Genomic DNA, 21,507 nt, shown 5'->3' with positions numbered 1-21,507 from the left:
GCTCAGGTCATGATCCTGGAGTCCCGGGATCGAGTCCCGCATCAGGCTCCCTGCTCGGCGGGGAGTCTGCTTCTCCCTCTGACCCTCCTCCCTCTCATGCTCTCTGTCTCTCATTCTCTCTCTCTCAAATAAATAAATGATTGCCCACTTCCCTCATCTCCAAGTGCTCTCTTTGCTTGGCTTCTGTCAAACCACAATGCTTTTTCCTCTTACACTCCTGGAGGCGCTCCTCAGTCTCCTCTGCAGCCTCTTCCCCTTCCTCTGGCCATTAAATGTTCATGGAGCCTCCATTCCCTCTGCACTCTCACCTGGGCGATCCTGGCCCTGAGCTTGGCTTAATTATACTCTACACCACGATGACTCAGGCCTGGCCTCCCCTCTGAGCTCCAGAGCCATATTTCCAGCTGCTAGTCGGCAGTGAATGTTTTGGAAGCATCTTTAATTCATGTCCCAAACTCCCCATCCAGCCCTGCCTAATGCTGGTCTTCCGCCGGTGTTCCTTAGCTGAGTGGACACACCACCATTCATCCTGCTAGGCCAGTGAAACATCCCAGAGGCGTCCTTGTCAACTCCCTCTTCCTTGCCTCCTTTTCCAGCCTCCTCCCAAGTCCACCTGACCCTCCTTCCTCAACAGCGACCAGAACTGTCCACTCTATCCATCATGGCTGCCATTCACGCAGCTCAAGGCTGTGGTGGCTTTTCACCTGGGCCCCCGGGGAGCCTCTGAGCTGGCCTTCTGCTTCTGCTCGGGCTCCCCTGCAATCTCCCCTTCACACCGTGGCCAGAGCCATCTTTTCCAACTGTACAACTGACCATGTCACTCACTCCCCGGGGAAACCGCTACAGTGGCTTCCTGCTCAGGCCCAAAGGGAGTGTTCTTTTCCTTAACCCTTTTATCGTTAGGAAAATGAATACAGAAAAGAGCATAGAACAAATGTACAATTGAACACCCCTGAAGCCAACTGCCATGAAAGGAGACAGAACCTTGCCAGCCATCCCATTCTGGTTGCTCCTCAAAATAGAACTGCCTCCTTCCCCCACCCCGGAGGAACTACCTATCCTGACTTTCCTGGGAAGCATCTACTTATTTTTGTCATCCAACCACATGTCTCTAACTACTATAGTTCAACTTTGCCTGTTTTGGTTTTTTTATATGTCTGTTAGTTCTCCTTTAATCCAGAGGTTCCCCCCCACCCCCGCCATCTCCTTTTCTTCCCTCTTGCGGTGCATTTGTCTTGTAGAGTTCCCATTGCTTTTAAAATAAGAAAAACATTCCCTTCCATGCCTGTAAGGCTTGACTTGGTTTGATTCCCCTAAATCTCTCTAGCCTCATCTCCCACCAGGCTGCTTTTCACTCTCTTTCAACCCATGCCAACCTTGATGCAGTGCCCCCATGCCTTCTCCATACCCCTGCGGGCCTTTTGCAAAGGCTGTTCCCTCGGCTTGAAATGCTCTTCCTTCCCTTGTGTCTCCCAGTTAACTCCAGCTTATTTTTGTATCTCCGAGGGAGCATGCTCTCCTCAGAGAAGCCTGCTCCTCCTTCCCTGACTGGCCAGTCCCCTGCAGCCAGAGCCTCACGGCCCCTCCCTCCTCCTGGACAACACAGGTCAAGGTTGCAGTTTTCCATTTGTTTGTAAGATGATATGATTAATGACCATGAGTTCCATGAGGGTAGGGATTAGGTCTGCTTTTGCTCACCCTTGTTTCTCCGCTACGTAGCTGGGTGCCTGGCACACAGTAGGTGTTCAATTAAAAGTGTGCTGCCCTCTGCCCAGGGAGAGGTAGCCCCAGACACCAACACAATTAGGAGACAGACCGAGACTGAAAGCCCTGATTCCCTCAGAGGTGGGAGCTGAAGCAGTGTGGATAGGGGGTGTCTCCTGGAGGAGGATGGAGAAGAGGGTGGAGGCTCCTCCCAGAACACCTCAGGCCATGCCAGGGTCCTTCTGCCCACCCCCAGGCCCTAATGCAGGAGCCAGGCCTGGACTGGACAGCTGGAGAAGCTCCTGGGGCCAACCGCTCCCACCCGGGGCCACTGGGGCTGAGCTAAGTGAAAACAAATGTTCTCTGGCTGTTTCCAGCCCAGTCTTGGCGAGCAGGCCCTCCCTCTCAGCCTCTGCTCCCCTTCCCCTCCTCAGAGCTCCTCCACAGCCCCCCTCCAGTTCTTTCTCCCTTTGACTCATGGGGTGATCAGAAGTTTGGGGTGTAGGTAGGGTTGAGAGATATGGAAAATGTGGGGCAGGTGGACTCTGTGGGGAACTGGAATATGGGGTGGGGGGCTCCCTTGGACAAAGGCCCAGAGGGTGTCTCAGAGGAAACTTGGCTTGTAAGGCAGGGATCCAATGGGCTAAAGTGGGAACCAGGCATTTGAGCTCCCACCCTTGGCTGGAAAGGCACACTCTCCTGACTTCAGGTGGGCTGGGGAAAGCTGGAGTGGAGCGATGCCGGGTACAGAAGAGGAAAATGACCCTTTTTCTTTCTCCTTCCCTTCATCTCTCTAGAGGACTAGGCTTTCCTCTCCCTGTTCTCCTGGAGAACCTAGACACCCAGGGCCCTTAGGAATTCTCAAGTCCCAGTCACCACCCTGAAAGAATGGCAATCAGGTCCCCTTGCTGGGGAAGGGGGAGGGAAGACGGTGCAGAGGGAGGGAGAGAGGGAGGTTACTGGGAGGGGAAGGGTCACAGGCCCAAATTCCTAGGCTCCTGCAGCTTCAGTCATTCTGAGAAACAAAGAAGCAGAGAAAGTGATTTAGAGACAGACACAAATAGAAACCGAATTCTGGAGATGGAAGAGACATGAAAAGGCACGGAAAGACAGAGAGAGAGGATCCAACAGACAGAGGGCTCTGCTTTCCCCTGCAGCGACTCCGATGTTATCTCTCTCCAGCTGCCTCTCTCCCCCTCCCCAGTCCCCACCTCTGCTCCTCCTCCCTCTCCCATCCCACAGCCAGACATCCCTGTGCTCCTTCCCCCTCTTTCTTTTGCACCAGGGCCTAAAAGTGGAGTTAAAAGGTTCTCAGAACTAAAGGCAGAGGAACAGAGGAAGAGGTGGAGGGGGCCCAGTGCCCAGAGGACTGACGGAGCGGGGATCAGAGTGGCAACACTCCACTCCATGCTGCCCCCTTCTGGGCTGCCACCTTCCAATCTTCCCAGAATGTTCCTCCACATGCATGTCTGAGCAGAGGTGGGGGGGGGGGCGGTGCGGGGAGCAGTGCATGTAATCTCCAGGGAGGCAGGCACTGTCTCAGCCTGAGCCAGCCCATCTGTGTGTCCATCTGTACCTGTGCGTGAAAGTTACTCAGCATTGTCCAGGGGAGGCAAGGATGTCCTGGTGTTTCTGTGGGGTTATCTGGATGCCCGTTGCCCAGGTGTGGGTGGATGTGTGCAAGTGTGCATGTGTGTGCACGCATCTTGATCTTTGTGTACCTCTGTCTCTGTCCCCCCAGCCCTGCTCCATGAAAAGTCTTCTAGGGTAATAGTGGGGGACCGAAGCCTTGGGAACATCTGAACTCATCTCTCTAAAGGTTTGGAACGCATAAGGGCAGAAGTCATTGCTCTGGTTTCTGCCCAGATGCCAGCCAACGCCTAGGTGGGGGTGCAGAGAAAGCAAAAGAGAGTAAGCAGAAGCACAGTTGCCCTCGGAGCCGAGGCCTGCCCATCGCAGACTCCAGCAGACCCCTCCCCTGCCCCAGTGCTTCTGCAGACACTGCTGGGCCAATGGGTTCTGCAGTGGGACTCTGGGGGGGATGAGGGCTTAGGGAATCCAGGGATGGCCAAATATTCTTTAAGATCTGGCCAGAGAGAGTGCTGCAGGAGGGGTGGGGCGATCTGTGTGTGTTTGTAGGAAAGGGGGGGGGTGGGGGCAGAAAGGCCGCCTGCGGGGGAGAAGGCTTCTTGGCAAACGCCCCAGTTTCCTGCGCTTATCCCTGCTCCCTGCCACTGCTCCCAATTCTGTTGTTTCAATAACATCATTTTTATCCACCCCACAGAGAGACTGTGTCTTCGGAGAGGGAGGCGAGGGGCAGGGCTAGGGCATGAGGGGGTGGTAATGGAAAGAGGCTGGGGTCTGGAGACAGCAGGGACTAGATTTGGGGCGCTCCCTCCTCAGGCAGAGGCAGGGCGGTCCCAGAGCCCCGGTCCCCTGATGACAAAGACAAATACATTAAAATTCTTGCCTCGGAGAAGAATGCAGGATAGGGAGAGCATTTCATAATCTGCAATAACAGTAGCAGGGTGGGGGCAGGGGTGCGTAGGGGACTCAGAACCCAGGCAGTGGTTCCCAGGGGTCTGGTCACTGGCCACCTGCAGCCTTTAGGAACCCGCAAAGCTCTCCAGATGCCTGTTTAGTACCATCTGGCCTGAGTGTGTGCCCAGCCTGGGTCTGTCTTTGAGTGTGCCGTGTCCAAAGTTGGCATTGCCCTGCAGAAACAGTAACTGCGTACAAAATTAAGAGGTGCAGAGGCCATGGGTGGTAGCTGGCTGCTATGAAAGGCTAAAATGGGAGGGGGCAACACTTGGGCCCTGTGCCCCTTATTAGCTCCCTCAGCCACTAGACGACCCACCCAGGGTCCCTTCCCCTTCTCTAGAGTGCTCCAGCCCCCTCATCAAAATTCTCTGTCCCCAGTACAGGGCATTAGACTGACACAGCCGGGACACCACTGGCCGTGGGGTTGGGCTCACAGCAAACCTAGGAGCTTCCCCATGTGCCTAGGGCAATGTTTCTCCATTTCTGTTTTCCACTTGCTCATCCATCCTTCCCCAGATCTGCCTCGTCCCCTGGGTTAGGCATCAATGGTCTTCTGTGGCATCCCCTTCGTCCCCCAGCTTCAGAATCTCTATTCACTTGTCCCCACTCTCTGGGGGACTCAATCTTGCCTTCTCTCTGCTCACCAAGGATGTTTGTGTCTCTTGGCAGCGGCCTCGCTCCCAGAGTTCAGATGCTATCTCCACCCCAAAAGACCAGGAGCTTTCCTCTGGGTGCCTGAAGCTTCTACCACTTGGGAGATCCACTCCCCCCCCCCTTTTAAAGGTTGATGCCACTCTAGATGGCGGTGATAGGGAAACTGGCGCTTGCTATGGAATGTCCTGCACCACCTGTCCCTCGGCACCCTTGGGGCAAGCAGGCGGAGGGGAGGAGCGGGGACTGCAGTCACTGCCAGTAGCTTGGTGTGATGAATGGAGCTGTCCCCCCTCCCCACGGGGCCTTTGATCTCCCCCCCCCCCGTGGGGGAGGGAGCATCAAAGACATTTTTGTGGCACTAGAGAATCAGATAAACACCATCTCACCTGCAGCTGGCTCTTCCACCCCTTCTGGCCCCGGCCAAGTTGGGGAAGGAACGTGAGGCAGGCTACACGCGGACACGCGGACACGCGGACACGCGAGGCCCGGCTGCAGAGAGATCTGCCCTCCTAATCTCTTGCAAGTCTGCAACCTCAGCTCTACCGCTCGCTTACACGTGCGAGCGCTTGAGCGCAGGCCATCCAAGAGGTTCCTCTTGCTGTCTAATCTCCCCTTCGCAGCCCTCCCCCGAACGCGGGCTTGAAGAGGCGGGGTGGCTGGGGAGCGAGAGCGGAGGCCTAGGGCTTCCTCCTTTCCTCGAGGAAAGGCTGAGAAAGGCGCGTGCAGTGCGGAGGCGGGGCCGGTAAGGGGTGACCCCCTCCTGAGTCCGCCCGTCCGACGGTCGAGTTCGGCACCCCTCCCCGGAGCACCCAGCGCCCCAGGCGGACTTCCTCTCCCGGCCCCGGCTCCAGCATCTCCCTCCGAACCGCCCCCCCCCCCAACTCCCTCATTCCTGGGAAGTTTTCTCTCTTTACAGTCAACAAACCTGTCAGACGTCTCCCTTCCAGCCCGTCCCCCATTCCCCAGCTCCTCTTCCACCCCCCCTCCCCGCCCTTACTCCTCTCCACCCTGCTCCCCCGCCCCTCCTTGCCCCTGACTCTGGGCGGCGGCGGGGGGCTCCCAGTCCGCGAGAGGCGAAGGGAAGGGGCGAGGCAGGCGCGTCCCGCAGCCACCGGCGCTCTCGGGCCCCGCCCCGGGACCTCGCACCCGCCCTCCGCTGAGCTCCACGCCTGCAGCCCCGGGGCGCACGGCTCCCTCCCGAGAGTCCCGCCGCCTGACTGTCGCAACTGCCACCCCACGGCCCCCCTGCCCCCGCCCGCGCCCGGGCCCCGCTCCCCTCCCACCCCCGCCCCCGGCTCTGATTTCTTCTCCCGAGCGAACTCGGCTGGAGACACAGGCGCTGGCTGCCCCGTCCGCTCTCCGCCTCGAGCCGCGCCCTCCTCGCCCGCGATGGGCCCCCCCCCCCCCGCCGCCGCCGCCGGAGCCCTCGCCTGCCGGCCGCCGCCGCCGCCGCCGCCGCGCTCGCCGCGCTCGCCCTGAAGCCCGCGCTCGCCCTGAAGCCCGCGCCCCGGCGCGCCCCGGCTGGCCCGGCAGCCTCGCCCCGTACCGCACCGGCCGGCGGCAGAGCGCTCGCGATGCTGCCGCCCGCGCCCTGCGTCCTGCTGCTGCTGCTGCTGTGTCCCGCGCACGTCGGTGGGCTGTGGTGGTGAGTGCGGTGCCGGCGCGGCTCGGGCCCCTCAAGGGTGGGGGCTTCGGGGCTGACGGCGGCCGGTGGGGGTGGCGGGGCTTCCAAACGCGCTCCCGCTGCCTGCGGGCTCTACCTGCGAGCCCAGCGCAGCCCCCCGGGCCGCTGGAGAGGTGCCGGGGAGGTGCGTGCCGCTCTCCTGCCGGCCCCCGCCTGGGCCACTTCTAAACTGCCACTCAGACGTTCCGAAACCTCCACTCCGCACAGTCGGTTGCATTTCCTCCTATCTTGTGCTACACACCCTTCCCCATCCTCCCCTTTCCCCCTCCGCTTATGCGCTCAATCCAGGTCCTCAAGGAACTGGCACGTGGGTGAGAAAGAGCCACCGGGTAGACAGCGGGTGTGTGTGTGCGGGGGGGAGATCTGTAGTCAGAGATCCGAAGAAAAGAATGTGTGAGGAGGGCCCTGGATTTAGGGGAGGAGGACTGGATTTGTGGAAAAGAGAGGAACAAGGTGGGAAGGCACAAAGGCAAAGAGGGTCAAACAGCTGTCTCTTCCCCGCCTTACGCTGCTCCACAAACCCACCAGCTTCTCTCTGAGGGCTACTTCAAATGGACAGTAGTGGCGGGGGAAAAACGTAAAGGGAAACTGAGTCAGGACCCCGGCTTTCTCTACATCCTCCTCCCGGAGCAAAGAAGAGGAAGAAGGACAGGAAAGGGACCCAGGCTCCCAGTCCTTCCAGATGTGGGGGTCAGAAATGAAAAAACACAGCTTCGGAGGTACTGGGAATCGTGGCGGGTCCCGGTGGAAGGGAGGGAGGCCTGGCCAACCAAGGAGACGTGGCCTCCAGACCTGGCCCTACCTAGAGCAGACAACTACGGAGCTAAGGTCGCGGGAACTTTGAGTCTTGGGGATGGACAGCAACTAGGAAGGTGGGTGCCAGGTCGGGACCTCTCAGAGATCTCGATCCCGTGGACTTTTTTTTTTTCCTTCCCGGTCTCTCCAGAGCTGCAAAGACCCGCCCGGAATAGCTGGGTGTTTAAAGAGGAGGGACTTGGACAGTATCACTGATGCATCAGCCAATCCTAAGAAAGGAAGGTCTTGTCTATTTGCATAGCGCCATAGCATTGGCTGGATTCTCTACCCTCCACTCCGCCCCCACCCCCCGGTTTGGAAGGAGGGGTGGGGCCGGCAGATCCCTCTCTTCCAGGGAGATAGGGAGCTGGATGCCCACACAGGGAGCTGCTGGCTGCGAGCCCTCTTTCCTGATGCGGGAGAGATGTCCCTCGGGGGTGTCAGCGAGGGAGCAAATCGAGGATGACCCAGGTCCCGGCTAGGGGACTTGCGTCCTTCGATCCTGGCTTAGCATAACTTAGTATAATAATAGTGTCAGTTTTGAAATTGACCTGAGATCCAGTCTTGGCCATTTGTTAAGTCTGTGACCTTGGATAAGTCACTTCTCCCTGCGCCTCAACGTCTCAACTATAAAATTGGGAAACAGTCCCCCTATCTGGTAGGCCGGACAGGAGGATTACCTACAAAATGATATGGTGTCGGGAGGTGCTCTGTAAATGTTAAGTCACCCTCCTCCACGCTGCGGGTTCTCCTGGGCAGCTTCTGTAGGCCAGAAAAGGAGGATTAATTTAAATTTAAAATCCAGAGTCCCAAGGAAAACTTTGTAAAGCGATCTCTGTCTTGTTTCCCAGACTCACATTTTCTCATTTTGCCCTTTCTCAAGGCATGGAGACAGGGGTCTCTGCCTGATGGTAGTTGCCCTCCCTCTACTCCTTTTCCATTTCTCCAAATCATTCTCATCCTTCCAGGTAGAATACCACATCCTCCATAACATTATCTCTTTGTCTTTCCTCCTTCGCCTTCTGTGTGCTCCCACTGCACCCCACGCATTGGGCAACTATGCCAGTTACTGGGACAACCATCCCCTCTGTGGTCCTTCTTCCTTGCTCCTGGAAGGCAGAGCCTTTGTCTTTGTGCCCTGGAGGCTAAAGGTGCTGGGGAAGTCTTGTGGAGTGTTGCTGAATTGGTTGATTTGCCTTTCTGAGACTTGTGTCTATGAGGGTTCCTTTGTTCAGGAGGGGCTGCTGGGTGGGTGACAAGCCAGAGGGAGAGAGGCCTGGTCCCTTGGAGACTGACCCTGAAGCTGGGAAGCAGGGAGTGGGGGAGGAGGTGAGGAGGGCAGGTGTAGGAGAACACAGGGGCCTTCATGGCTGCAGCTGCAGGGTGAGCTGGGTGAAGAGTGAGGGGCTGGGGTGATAAGGTGTCCAGCAACTGCCTCTCTCAGCTGCCTCTCAGAGAGAACCTGCCTCTCCCACCTGCACTGGTCCCCTCACTCTCCTCTGTCTGTTTCCGACACTTCATTCCTTTGGTCTGATCCCAGATTCCTTTCTCAGGATCTTTGACTCTACTTGCTTACTCTCTTGTCCCCATCCCACCCCACCATCGATCTCCAAGATCTGGCTTGGGCTGGAGGGCTGGACCCAGCATCCCCAGTAGGCTGAGGCTCCTGCCACTCCTTGCCTACCCCTCACTCCCCACACTGCCCCCCTACACCAGCTTTACTTTGGCTAGGAACTTTATCAGGCCCAGAGCGTCTGATGTCTAGGACCTGCTTGCTGGCCCCCTTTTCCCTGCTTCTCAGAGAATGCTAACCAGGCCAGAGTTCTAGCGGTAGACAGGAAGGCAGCAGCCCCTGCAGTCGACTCTGACATTCTAGTAGCAGCCAGGCTGGGAACAGAGAGGACCCCAGGAACTCTGAGTGACTGGACTGTCCAGATTAGGAAAGGAGGGTCCTGTAGGGGAGTGATCCAGGTCCTGGAATAGGCTCAGGTACCTAGCTCCAGGTTCCAGAAAAGTTTCCCTTCCACCTTCTTTCCCCCTCCTCCTTCCCCCTCCATGCAATGCATGCTTTCTAAACTCTGCCTCCAGCCTCTCTGTCTGTCTCTCTCCCATCTGTAACCGTATCTTTGTAAATCGCAGAATCCCAGATTCCAGGACATTGGCCAGGCTCTCTTGAGGTCATCTTGTCCAGCCCACTGCCTCCAGGCCATCCAGCCTGTGCTCTGGCCCTGACAGATCCCATTTTGAGAGTGAGGAAGAGACGGAAAGTCCGAGGTTTCCTGGTCACCAGCTCCCAGCCCTTCCAGCCTGCTCTCTGAGCCCCTCCCTCCCTCCCCCAGGAAGTTCTTCTCATTGTCTGACCCATCTTTATTTATGCCTTCAATCAGTGGATGTGGAACATAGCTCACTCTCACAGAATGGCCAAATCAATCTCCCTTCTTCTCCCTTCCTCTTTCTGTTTTATATTTTCTATGAAAGAAACCAACCCTCCCCCTTGTTCCACAAGCAAAACAGCACCCAGTCTCACTCCCTTCCCCCATCTCATCTTGCCTATCTCTCCGCCCCCCCACCCCCCGCCTTATGGAAAGGAAATCGGAACCAGAGGCTTAGGACAGCCTCATCTCTGGCCCCACAGGGAGTCAGGGAAAGGACCCAGGCTTCTTCCTGACACCCAGGTTGTCCAGCTTAGACCTCCCACACCACCACTCCAGGCTGGGCTTGGCCACCCTCTTCCATTGCGTCTTTATCTGACCCTTTGTGGGCAGTCCGGTGGCTGGCCCCCATCAAGCTCAGGGTGGGGTGGAGAATGGGGGTGGGGTGGCCATCCAGTGCCCCCCCTCCAGGCCTTCCAGCTTGGCAGCTTCCCCTGGAGGGAGACAATGGGGCTGTGAGCAGAAAAGGGCAGGGGCAAAAGGAGGCTGGCTCGATCCAGCCCAGAGCATGCCCTGAGCCCACCAGAGTCCTGGCACTGTGACATTTCCTGGTGGCAGGGGGGCAACCCCCTCCTGCCCCATTCTCATCGGAAGCCAGGAGCTGGTGGGGTGGGGGGGAGGTCAGTGGGAGGTTTGGTCACCAGGGCCCAGTGAGGGGGATTCCAGAATGTGTACTTTGATGGAGAAATGCAGCTGTGGAGGGGATGAGGCGAGGGCGGGGTGGGAGCCAGGCCGCGGTCAGGCTGGTAGCAGGGCGCCCAGCCAGCCAGAGCAGGAGGCGCTGGGGAACACAGCAGCCTGTCCCCAGGGACTGGGCACAGCGCCCTCTAGCCTGTGTCCTCCTTCCTGCCCCGGGGCAGAGTGGGGTGAGACCTTGGGTGCTTCCCCTGATCAACCTGAGGAGGAGCTGAGGGAGGGAAAGGTCGCTGGGAGGGATCTTCTGTTTTCCACCTGGCCTCCAAAGCTGGTTCCTCTGGCTCCAAGCCCTTCATCTAAGCCAGAAATTAGATCTAGGAAGGACTTGGAGATCATCTAAGCCAATCTTCTCACTTATGGTTAGAAGTCCAGCAAAGTCCAGGGACAGGAGGGGACTTGCTTAAGGCCACCCAGGATACAGGCAGTGAGGACCAGGGCTGGGAGTCCACCTCTTGCTGAGTACCTCATCCCTGTGTGCAGTCAGGAAAGGGGTACAGGGCCTTCCACAGGCCCCTTCTGCTCCCCAGCCCCACCTTCACCTGGGTATTCCCCACCGCAGCATGGGAGAGCAGAAGCACAGGACAGAGAATCCAGTGGAGGGTCAGTGTGTCCACTCCTTTGCCTTCCAGAGCCCTGCCTGATAGGAAGCCCTCTCGACTGGTGAAGGCCATCAGGGAAGGGAGAGCCCCTGCCTCTCCCAAGAGTTACGAGAAGGAGAGGGGAAGGGCAGTGTCCAGGACAAGGCAGAGGGAACCCGATTGGGCCAGTGTGGGAGAGGGGGGGAATGGGGTGTCTGGTGGGCGGTGGGGAGGCAGGGGTTAATGGAGCTGGGGCATCACTGGCTTTGATGTGGTGGTTGGGGTGGGGGTAGGGGCTGGGGGAGGGGGAGCAGTAAATTACCGAGTTAGACAGAGCAGGACAGGACAGGCGGGCGGGCACAGGCCCGGGCCCAGCCGCCTCAGCAGCCGTCAGGCAACATTTTTCTGCCCCCTCTCCACCACCCACCTCCCCCACCCCCATGCAGCCCCCACCCACAGCCCCGGGGCTCAGGGCTCCCTCTGCTGGCTCCTAGGAGGTGGGGGTCAGACTAGGGACCCTGGGGGTGAGTGTGAGGAAATAGAGGGGGGCTGGCCATGAGGCCCTTCAGAGGAGGCTGGACATCAAAAGGGTCTGTGATCTCAATAATCCGCCCAGGAGTGCTCTCTGGGGAAGGGGAGGGGTCCTGGAGGGTGCTTCTGGTTCAGGGGCAGGGCCAGGAGGAGGAAACACAGGGATCCTAGCTGAGGAGTTAGGGCAGAGAGTTGGTGAGAAGGGCATTCTCACAAACCCACAAATGCTGCCTGCCCCACACTGGGCAGGCCCAAGAGATGAATCCGGGTGTGACCCAGAAGACAAAACCCACTTGCTGGAGCTCGCTGTCCGTACAGACCCTTTTCCTGTTACCAGAGAAGCAGTCAGGTATCATTTATTTCCATTTTACAGTTGTGGAAACTGAGGTTCAGGAGGTTAGGTCTCATTCATTCAACAAATATTAAGTGCCAACTTCACGGGCAAGGGACTTGCTAACATCTTAGAACAAGCAAATGGCAGAGCCCAGATCCAAACCCCAGTCACAGTCTCCCCAAACTCTGAAGGTGCGCTATTGATGATGTTATGCTTCCTCGTGAAATCTTTGTCTTTAGTGTGTCTGCAAGCTAAGTGAAGAGAGAAGACAAGAAAACAAGACAGAATAGTCATGCGCTAGCAGGATCACAAGCACAGGATCCCTCCGCTGAGTGGCCTGCGTCAGTCACCTCCCTCCTTAGATGTTCATCTATATGATGGGGGGGGGTGAGGTGGGTAGAGAGGACTAGGTGATTTCTTTTTTTTTTTTTTTAAGATTTTATTTATTTATTTGACAGAGAGAGACACAGCGAGAGAGGGAACACAAGCAGGGGGAGTGGGAGAGGGAGAAGCAGGCTTCCCGCCGAGCAGGGAGCCCAATGCGGGGCTCGATCCCAGGACCCTGGGATCATGACCTGAGCCGAAGGCAGACGCTTAACGACTGAGCCACCCAGGGGCCCCAGAGGACTAGGTGATTTCTGGCATTCCCTTTGGCCCTCTGAATCTAGCCATGGAAAGGTAGGTTAGGCCAGAACCTGGGGCCCCCGGGGCTTAGATCTACAGATACTGCTAGTAGGAACTGGCTGGCCCTTAATGCCACCTCACTTGGCTATTGACTACCAATCAAGGTCCCTGGGAGGGAGATCTTGGCGCAGGCCAAGCCAGTTAGAATGGCCAACCCTAGGCTTGTCCCTTCTTGTCTGCATACTGATTTCTCTTAGGACTAGCCTCCTTTTTTTTATGCCCAGGAATGGCTATTTGATTAGGATCTCAGATCCTACCTACTACATATTATATATTTCCTACCACCACTGTGCTCCAGCCCCCACAACATGCAGATGCTCCCAAATGGGCACATCTTCCCTGGGCTGACCCCAGGTCAATGCTGACTCAAAGGCCAAAAAAGCAGAGTTGGTTCCCTAAGGAAGCAGAAGGGAAGAAAGGAGGGTAAAGGAAGAGGGGAGATGGGCGAGTTATTTCTTGATGTGGAGTCAAGTTGTAACATTAGAGGGGATAAGGGAGCTTCTCATGCTAACTCCTCAGGTTTCTGAAGCCCAGAGAGAGAATGACTTGCCCACAGTGGCTCAGCTCACCCAGAGTTGACAGAGACCAGGGTACAGAAGTGAGGCTTGATGTTTTGTCCAACACCCCCCTGCCACTCCTCTTCTGGAGTTTTCTTTCCTGTGACTTGGGGATGGGAGCGAGGACAGCAGGGCAGGGAGCAAGCTGGCCCCTTGGGATTCTAGCTGCTACTACTGCCCATCCCTCCTCCTGACCAGCTCGTAAACAAGCCTCATTCCCAGGCAGCCAGCCAGCCTGGGGAGCCAGACCCAGACCAGCAACTGACTCTGGGGCAGCCCCTCAACCCTGCAAAGGGCTGGCCCCACCTCCTGGAGGGCCCTACCCTTCCTGCTCCTCCCGATTTCTCTCCTATCTCTAGCCCCTGGCAAGCAGACAAGGTCGGGAGGTTTGGAGGTTTTTGCTTTTTTCCCTGCATACCCCCACCCTCTCCTGCTTCCCTAGGGTAGGAGGAGTGAGAGGAGAGGGATGGGGTCAGAGTGACCTTGAGAGGATAAGGCCAGTCAACCTTGGGAAAGTAGGGAGTTAGCAGAGGGCAGGGTTGGGGCGGGGAGACTGGGGAGCTTAGTGGCATGGGGGTGGGGTGGGGAAGATGAGTTTGCAGAGCCCCAGACTCCGAGGTGGCGGGAAAGGAGCTGGACAGCCATGGGGAGGCCTGCTTCCCTGCCTCTGCATCCAGTGTAAGGGGGAGGGGGTGGGGAGAGAGGAAGCTAATAAGGAGTCCTGGAATCACGGGTGGACAGGAGCCTGGCCTCAAGTGAGGACATTCTCTGTAGATGGCTCATTCATTCATTCAGAAACATGTATTAAATGGTGTTCATTGTAGTATTATAGTAATCATAACATGCAAATTTTCATAATAAAAATTGGGGGAAATACAAATTAAGCATCTAAAAATCTGCCATGGGAAACGAAGGAAAATATCACTTTTAACTCCCAAGGCGCTCATAGTCTTATCTACTGACCCTATACAAGCATGCTGGAAGCTGCCTCAAATCCTTGTAATGAGGTGGATAAGTGGGTGGAGGGAGGATAGATAGATAGATAGATAGAGATTGATCCACACTTGACGGTCATTGGGCCACTGGGAACCAGGTTGGGTTGCCCTACCCTACCCGTGGCCCACTCCCCACTACTCCATCCACCACTTTTCTAGGGTTGGGAAGGGGTTGGAGCTGGACCTTTCCAGGCTGCGGTTGGAATGCAGTGATGAGTAGGTCTTAAGCATGGAGGAATGAAGGTCTGGACTATAAGTCTCTTCACTGAGAAAAGAATCTTGGCTCCAGGACTACTTGGGTGGAGAGGTTGACAATGATCTGATAGGTGGGGGTCTGGTGGGGCGGGGGGAAAGACTAGGAGACCTTAAAGGACTGAGCTTACACATCTTCCTGCAACTTCCTCTTCAAGCATCTCACACCCCAAGAGTTGAGAAGTTCTACATTAAGACCTAAATTCTGCTCGCTGCTGTTCAAGCCCATTACATCTCATTGTTGTGGGGCCAGAACATGCCTGGGCAGCCTGCACTTGCAGAACAAATGGGGACGGGACTGGGGGGGGGTGCGGCAGATGGGCATGAAAGCTAAACTGAAAAGTAGGCCACCTTGACCTTTGGCACCTAGCTCCCACTCTCCTCTGTGTTTTCTATCTCCTGGTGCCACTTCTCCCCACCAGGGAGTCATTTTCTGCCCTCTGCTGAAGGGCTTTTGTGTGATCTCAAATGACTCTCAGGTCCAAGTGCTCCACCCACTCATTCCTACCAGCAAGCACAGGGATCCCAGCTAAGGGTTCAAGTCAGAGCAATCTGATTAAAGCAGTTCCACTCAGGTGTGAATAACCTTAACCTTCAGGGGTCTGCTATATGGAAACCAAATAACAGCTCTCCCGTTAGGTGGAATGAAGGCTAGGCATGGAGGGATTTCTGAAAGTGTGTGGAACTTCCTGTGAGGTCTTTACCCATCAAGCCAAACAGCAATTCCTTCTCCCCAAACCAGTCACAACCAGTGACATCAGGACTTGGCTTGCTGATCTGCTGCTCTGAAAAGGTCACAGAGGATGTGAGGGCGATCTGGCTGCGACATCTGTCACCCCATTGATCGCCAGGGTTGATTCGGCTGATCTGGCTGGCTAGGCGGGTGTCCCCTTCCTCCCTCACCGCTCCATGTGCGTCCCTCCCGAAGCTGCGCGCTCAGTCGAAGAGGACGACCTTCCCCGATAGAGGAGGACCGTTCTTCGGTCAAGGGTATACGAGTAGCTGCGCTCCCCTGCTAGAACCTCCAAACAAGCTCTCAAGGTCCATTTGAAAAGGTCACAGACCCCAGAGCAGAAGGGTCGCGTCACTTACTTCACAATCATGCTTCAGAGACTCAGTCCCCAGCTACTTCCTCCTGCTCTCCAGTTCAAGGAAACAGGATATCATGGTTGAGGGTCCACCTTAGAGATCAAAGCCCAACCTTCCCATTTTACAGAAGGACAAACTGAGCTAGAGAGGGGGTGTGACTGCCTTCAGAGCTTCCCTTCCCTAGCCATTCTAAAATCCTGTGGCCTTCTATATCCCTGGGATTGCCCCTGCCTTTCTAGCATCAGGGTTGTTCAGCTGCCAAAACCAGCTTGTTGTCCACTAAGACCAGATCCTTCTGTGATACTGCCCATTTTTCTTTGTATCTTTTTGTGATTCATACTGTTTTCTGCTCTGACAGTTTTCTTGATCTTCCTCCTGTTCATTTCTTCCTTGTCTCCCTTTTGGCTCACCTGGTGCCCCGTGCCTTGACCTTGAGTCACATTCCTATAAGGACTTATTAATGAAGATGTGCACAGAAGGATAAGACCGAATCCTTGCCCTATAGCAATTTCAGTCTAAAATCTAGTTAAGAAGGGACCTGGGATGGTAAGAGAACCAGACAGGACAATCTCAAACTCGGTTGGGGTGGGGTGAGACAAGAGGCACATGCCAGCTCTTAGCCCTGGGCTGAGCAGGGCCGGTCTCCCTCCCCCCTCCCTCCTCCCCCCTCCCCACAAAGCCCCGTGAGTCATACCCTGGACCTTGGCTCTTCGCTTTCCAGGGCAGTGGGCAGCCCCCTGGTCATGGACCCCACCAGCATCTGCAGGAAAGCACGGCGGCTGGCAGGGCGGCAGGCTGAGCTGTGCCAGGCCGAGCCAGAAGTAGTGGCGGAGCTGGCCCGGGGCGCCCGGCTTGGGGTGCGAGAGTGCCAGTTCCAGTTCCGTTTCCGCCGCTGGAACTGCTCCAGCCACAGCAAGGCCTTCGGGCGCATCCTGCAGCAGGGTCAGTGAGGGCAGAGCACCCGGGGTCGGGGCGGGGGGAGGGGGCTGCTTTTTGGTCTCTAGGGGATCAGGGGGGTTGGGGGAGGCTGCCGGAGCCCCGCCTGTCCCACGGGTCTGTGGGCACCCTGCCCTGACCCTGTCTCCCAGCCACGCCTCCTCGCCCCTCCCCTGCCCCCGTGCCCCCGGACCGGGCATCGGTCCTGCCCGCTGACCGCCCCTCCCCGCGCCCGCAGACATCCGGGAGACGGCCTTCGTGTTCGCGATCACGGCCGCGGGCGCCAGTCACGCGGTCACGCAGGCCTGCTCCATGGGCGAGCTGCTGCAGTGCGGCTGCCAAGCGCCCCGCGGCCGGGCCCCTCCCCGCCCCCCTGGTCTGCCCGGCACCGCCGGGCCCCCGGGCCCGGCCGGCTCCCCAGACGGCAGCGCCGCCTGGGAGTGGGGAGGCTGCGGCGACGACGTGGACTTCGGGGACGAGAAGTCGAGGCTCTTTATGGATGCGCGGCACAAGCGGGGACGCGGAGACATCCGTGCGTTGGTGCAACTTCACAACAACGAGGCCGGCCGGCTGGTGAGTTGGGGGCAGGGGTGTGTAAGAGTGTGTGTGGGTGTGAATGTGTGAGCATGGGTGGGTGTGAGTGGGCGTGGGTGAGGGTGGGGTCTGTGGGCGCGTGTTTGTGGAAGCGTGAGGAAGTGGGGGTGTGTGCGAGGGCCTGTGGGTGCAGGAGTATGTTAGGTGTGTGGGAGCCAGCTGGCAGAGAGGGACTACTTGTAAGATGGGCTGGGGGGAGGGGTATGTGGGAGGTAAGGTGGCTAGCCTAGAAGAAGGAGTCCCTTGGGAGGCCTGGGAGGACCTGGAGCTGGTGGTCTAATGGGGAGGGGAGGGAGGGGACACCCAGGGAAGAGGACTCGGGGCCTTAAGGGACCTCAAGTAGGGCAGAAGAACCTCTGAGACCGGACAGATGGGACAGAGCTTGGGGTAGGTAGAGACCTAGCTGCCAGGGCATGGGCAGAGGAGGGTGACAAAAGCTGGGGATGAAAGAAAAGATAGAAGTTGGGGCAAAGGTGTGGGGGTCTGGAGGTAGGGGAGCCAGGCAAGGCCTGGGAGGGACTAGAACAGGCCCAAGAGGGACGGGCTTGGAAAGGTGTGAAAGACAAAAAGTAGATGTTGGTGAAGGTAGGAGGGAGTCAGGCAGAGGCCAAGAAAGCTGTGACCGAATCTGGGTACTTGCCAACTGGCTGCCCACCAACCCCAGAGTGGGGGCCCTGCTCGGAATCCTGGCAGCCTCTCTCTCGTTCCCTCTGCAAGGAGGGGGGCCCCAGGAGCTCCTGTTTAGGGACAAGAAAGCTCTCTGGGTCAGCTGTTTCCAGGAGGGGGTGTGAGGAAGGAGAGAGACCTGGGAAGAGGGGGGCACACAAGTCCGTAGATCAGGTTGGCCTCTGGACTCTGAGCTTCCAGAGATGATCTTCCTGTATCATCTGACACCATAAATTTCTAGTGGGGTTGTGACTCTTAGACCCCCAGCTTCAGACACAAAATAGCAAATAAGCGGCAGGAGTTCTGGATTCCCGTTCTCAGTAATGCATTCACGGTGGGCCCTCCCGCACCCTAGGCCTCAGTTCCAGGGTACTCTAGGGACGCCCCCACACACATTCTGCGTCCTCCAGGGTTCAGGCCTGAGGCATCAGGCAGGGGCTAAGAGGGGGCCCAGAGAGGAAAGTCCAGACAGGCCCACATACCTGTCAGAGAGGAGTGGGGAGGGGTGGCAGAGACAGACGCCCAGGAGGCCGGCTCTGCGACTCTGCTCAGCCCTGCCTGGGGCCGTGAGGGGCAGCAACGAGAGGGGGCCGGGTTGGTAGGTTGGTAGGAGGAATAGAGCGGAACAGCTGCAGCCCTGCCTGCCTCCCTCCAGGGAGAATCTCACCCCTGCCGTCCATTCTGCTTTCTCTCCCATCCCTGACTTTGGATCCTGCGGTCTCTGTGCGACGTACAGTACAGCGCCCCCCTTCCCCCACTTCTCTTACTCTTCCATCTTTACCATTTTTCTTTCTCTCGGAGCTGTTGCTCCCTGGATTTCCTCCTCTCCACCTTGCGCTCTCCTTTTTGTTTTTGGCCTGCTCTTTTCTCTCTTCCGTCCACCCCACCCTCCCCATCTTATTCTAGGTCGGTCCTCTGGGCCTCCCTATACCACGCACCCGCAATCTGTCCCCATCCGCGCGCTCATTCGCTCTCCGCCGCAGGCCGTGCGGAGCCATACGCGCACCGAGTGCAAGTGCCACGGCCTGTCGGGCTCGTGCGCTCTGCGGACCTGCTGGCAGAAGCTGCCGCCGTTCCGCGAGGTGGGCGCGCGGCTGCTCGAGCGCTTCCACGGCGCCTCGCGTGTCATGGGAACCAACGACGGCAAGGCCCTGCTGCCCGCCGTCCGCACTCTCAAGCCGCCCGGCCGCGCCGACCTCCTCTACGCCGCCGACTCGCCCGACTTCTGCGCTCCCAACCGGCGCACCGGCTCGCCCGGCACGCGCGGCCGCGCCTGCAACAGCAGCGCCCCGGACCTCAGCGGCTGCGACCTGCTGTGCTGCGGCCGCGGGCACCGCCAGGAGAGCGTGCAGCTCGAGGAGAACTGCCTGTGTCGCTTCCACTGGTGCTGCGTCGTGCAGTGTCACCGCTGCCGCGTGCGCAAGGAGCTCAGCCTCTGTCTCTGACGCGCCGCCCGGCGGCTGGGGGGCCTCTGGACCCCAGCGGGGGCGCTGCCCAGCTTCTCCCGGCGACAGCCCATCTCCCAGGCCTCCGGAAACTAAGAGGCGGCGGGGCTGGGGATACACGCCTGCCCAGGAAGGCCCCAGGGCGCTGGAGAACCGCACCCCAACCCCCCCCCCCAACCCGCCAGGGAGCGCTCTGGAGGGCTTGGGGGCGGGGAGGCAATGCAGTCTCTCTCGCTCTTTGGCCCCCATATGGAAACCAAAGAGCCAGTCTCTAGGCCTCTGGATGCAGGACTCCTTAGAACTGCTGGCCATGGGGTGGGTGGGTGAGTTTAGTATCAATAAAAGTATTTAAACCAATAGGACTGGGCCCACGGTTTGGGAGGGGGGCTGGCCTCCAGGGGGCTGACATGGGGCCAGGCTTCCCAAGGAGTGCGTAAAGGAAGATGGTTTTGACAGAACTAGCATCTCAGGGGTCATCCTTAGGCCCCTATCTTCTCACCTTTTGGATTAAGCTCTCCTGGCAACGTGATGAAGAGTCACCCTTGCCACATTTCTCCGGCCTGCCTCTTAGGAAGACCTAAGCCGTCCCTTTTTAAAGGAACAGACTGAACAGGTCTAGGAAAAGAAGCCCAGACAACTCTGGTAGTGTACTCAGCTCTCAGATCAGCCCTCATCTTAATTCTAGGGGACTGTGATGCCTTCATCTGTCCTTCTGTTTCTGTGACCCCTGGGGGTATTCGAGGGTAGATTTTTAGGGCCACCCAAGCCCGTAGGATTAAAGCACTTTATAAACTAGAATGTGATGAAACAATGTTATTAGTAACATCTGACTTTGTTACCATCAAAACTAACTTCACCCCCGTTAGTGTCCAAAAGACTGCTCAGAACGGCATTTCTAATCACACTCAGAAGGAGAAGAAGCGAAGCTGTCCCAAGGTTTCTCTTGGCTCCCAACCACATTTCCTTCCTTCTGGTTCTTTCTCAGGAAGCCCCCAGTTTTCCCACAGTCCAAATACTATAGTGGACAATGACTGCCCCACCCAGGTATGTAGGCAAAGCATGAGCTTCGGATTCAGGCACTCTGGGTTGGAACCCGCTGCTGCTGCTTAGAAGGTTGCAATATAAGCATGTTAGCCTCAGTTTCTTTAGCTATACAATGGGAACACCATCGTGTCTCAGTTATCTATTGCTGCATAACAAACAACCCCAAAATAATTACTTCTCACGATCCTGTAGATTACGAATTTGCCAGAATGCCAGAATTCAGCTTGGTGGTTCTGCTCCTTATGGCAGAACTATTGGCTGTGGTCCTTCATTTGGTCCTTCACTGCTGCGGTGGCTGGGCTGGGCTGGACAGTCGAAGAAGCTTTCCTCATATGTGTCTAGTGCCCTGGGGCTCCTCCATGCTCCTCTCCAGGTGGCTAGCTTGGGCTTCCTCACAGCATGGTGGCTTTAGTGTCATCAGACTTCTCCAGGCTGGCTTTCAAAATAGATTGTGTTGAATGTCAAGGCAGAAACTCCTTAAGGTCCAGCTTTGAAAGTTACACAGCACTGCTGTCACTCGCTATTGGTTGACACAAGTCACAGAACCAGCCAAAATTCAAGGGAAGGGCAAATAGATTCCGTCTCTCAATGGGAAAGTGGCAACACCGTCATAACCCATTCACATCATCATAGAATCATGGGGAGGAATTTTTTTGAGATATGAAAAGCACTTAGCACAACACTTGGCACAATAATTTATGTCAAGCTTATATGTAATGAATGGCAGTTACTGTGGGAGTGGGGATAGGGAGCTGATACTCTCAGGGCAGACCCTGATTGCAAATGAAGATACGCAACTCAAACTAGCTTAGGCCAAAGAAATGAATTATTGGAAAAATAATTAAAAAGGGAATTAATTACCTGGGAAGTCCAGAGGTAAGAATTCAAGCACAACTGAACCCAGTGGCCCAAACAATGTCATAGGTCTTTCTCCCCTGTCTTCTTCCCTCACCACCATCCTCACATCTATAGTTTCTAGCTTATCTCTGCTCTTCTTTTCATACTGTCCTCATTACCTCCTGCTGCAGATAGACTTTCTCTATATGTCAGCCCGATGCCCACATTCTTAGAGCTAGTGGTCTAAAAAAGAATGGCTTTCCCAGCAAAAGTCTTAAGGAAGACCCTGATTTGGTCAGCATGGGTCACTTGCCCATCCCCAAACCAATAACCATCCAGGAAGATGTATTACTGTGATTGGGACTGGCGCCCCACCCCCCGCCACCCACCCAAGACTAAGGGAGGAGAGGAGAGTTTTTCAAATGAAACAAAAGGAAGGGGAACTCATCCTGGATGTAA

The 21,507-nt window shown here is 56.9% G+C and overlaps 1 protein-coding gene across 1 annotated transcript; it reads left to right on the top strand.

The window, feature by feature from the left end:
• Positions 1 to 6,224: 6,224 nt before the first annotated feature.
• Positions 6,225 to 19,978, top strand: WNT6 (Wnt family member 6). The gene is made up of 4 exons (XM_006742897.3): positions 6,225 to 6,544; positions 16,248 to 16,468; positions 16,701 to 17,035; positions 18,706 to 19,978. Exons 1-4 carry the CDS (start codon positions 6,474 to 6,476, stop codon positions 19,165 to 19,167), a joined length of 1,089 nt encoding a protein of 362 aa, XP_006742960.1. The 5' UTR covers positions 6,225 to 6,473; the 3' UTR covers positions 19,168 to 19,978.
• Positions 19,979 to 21,507: the final 1,529 nt, after the last annotated feature.

This window comes from Leptonychotes weddellii, chromosome 3 (genome assembly GCF_054177405.1).
Source record: "Leptonychotes weddellii isolate Sample4059 chromosome 3, ASM5417740v2, whole genome shotgun sequence".
NCBI classification, from domain to species: domain Eukaryota; kingdom Metazoa; phylum Chordata; class Mammalia; order Carnivora; family Phocidae; genus Leptonychotes; species Leptonychotes weddellii.
This window is presented reverse-complemented; position numbering and strand designations above follow the sequence as displayed.

Coding starts and splice junctions, on each gene's coding strand:
- WNT6 (XM_006742897.3), top strand. CDS start 6,474: ATGCTGCCGCCCGCGCCCTGCGTCCTGCTGCTGCTGCTGCTGTGTCCC. Junction 6,545..16,247: donor CACGTCGGTGGGCTGTGGTG/GTGAGTGCGGTG, acceptor TTCGCTTTCCAG/GGCAGTGGGCAGCCCCCTGG. Junction 16,469..16,700: donor CGGGCGCATCCTGCAGCAGG/GTCAGTGAGGGC, acceptor CCGCGCCCGCAG/ACATCCGGGAGACGGCCTTC.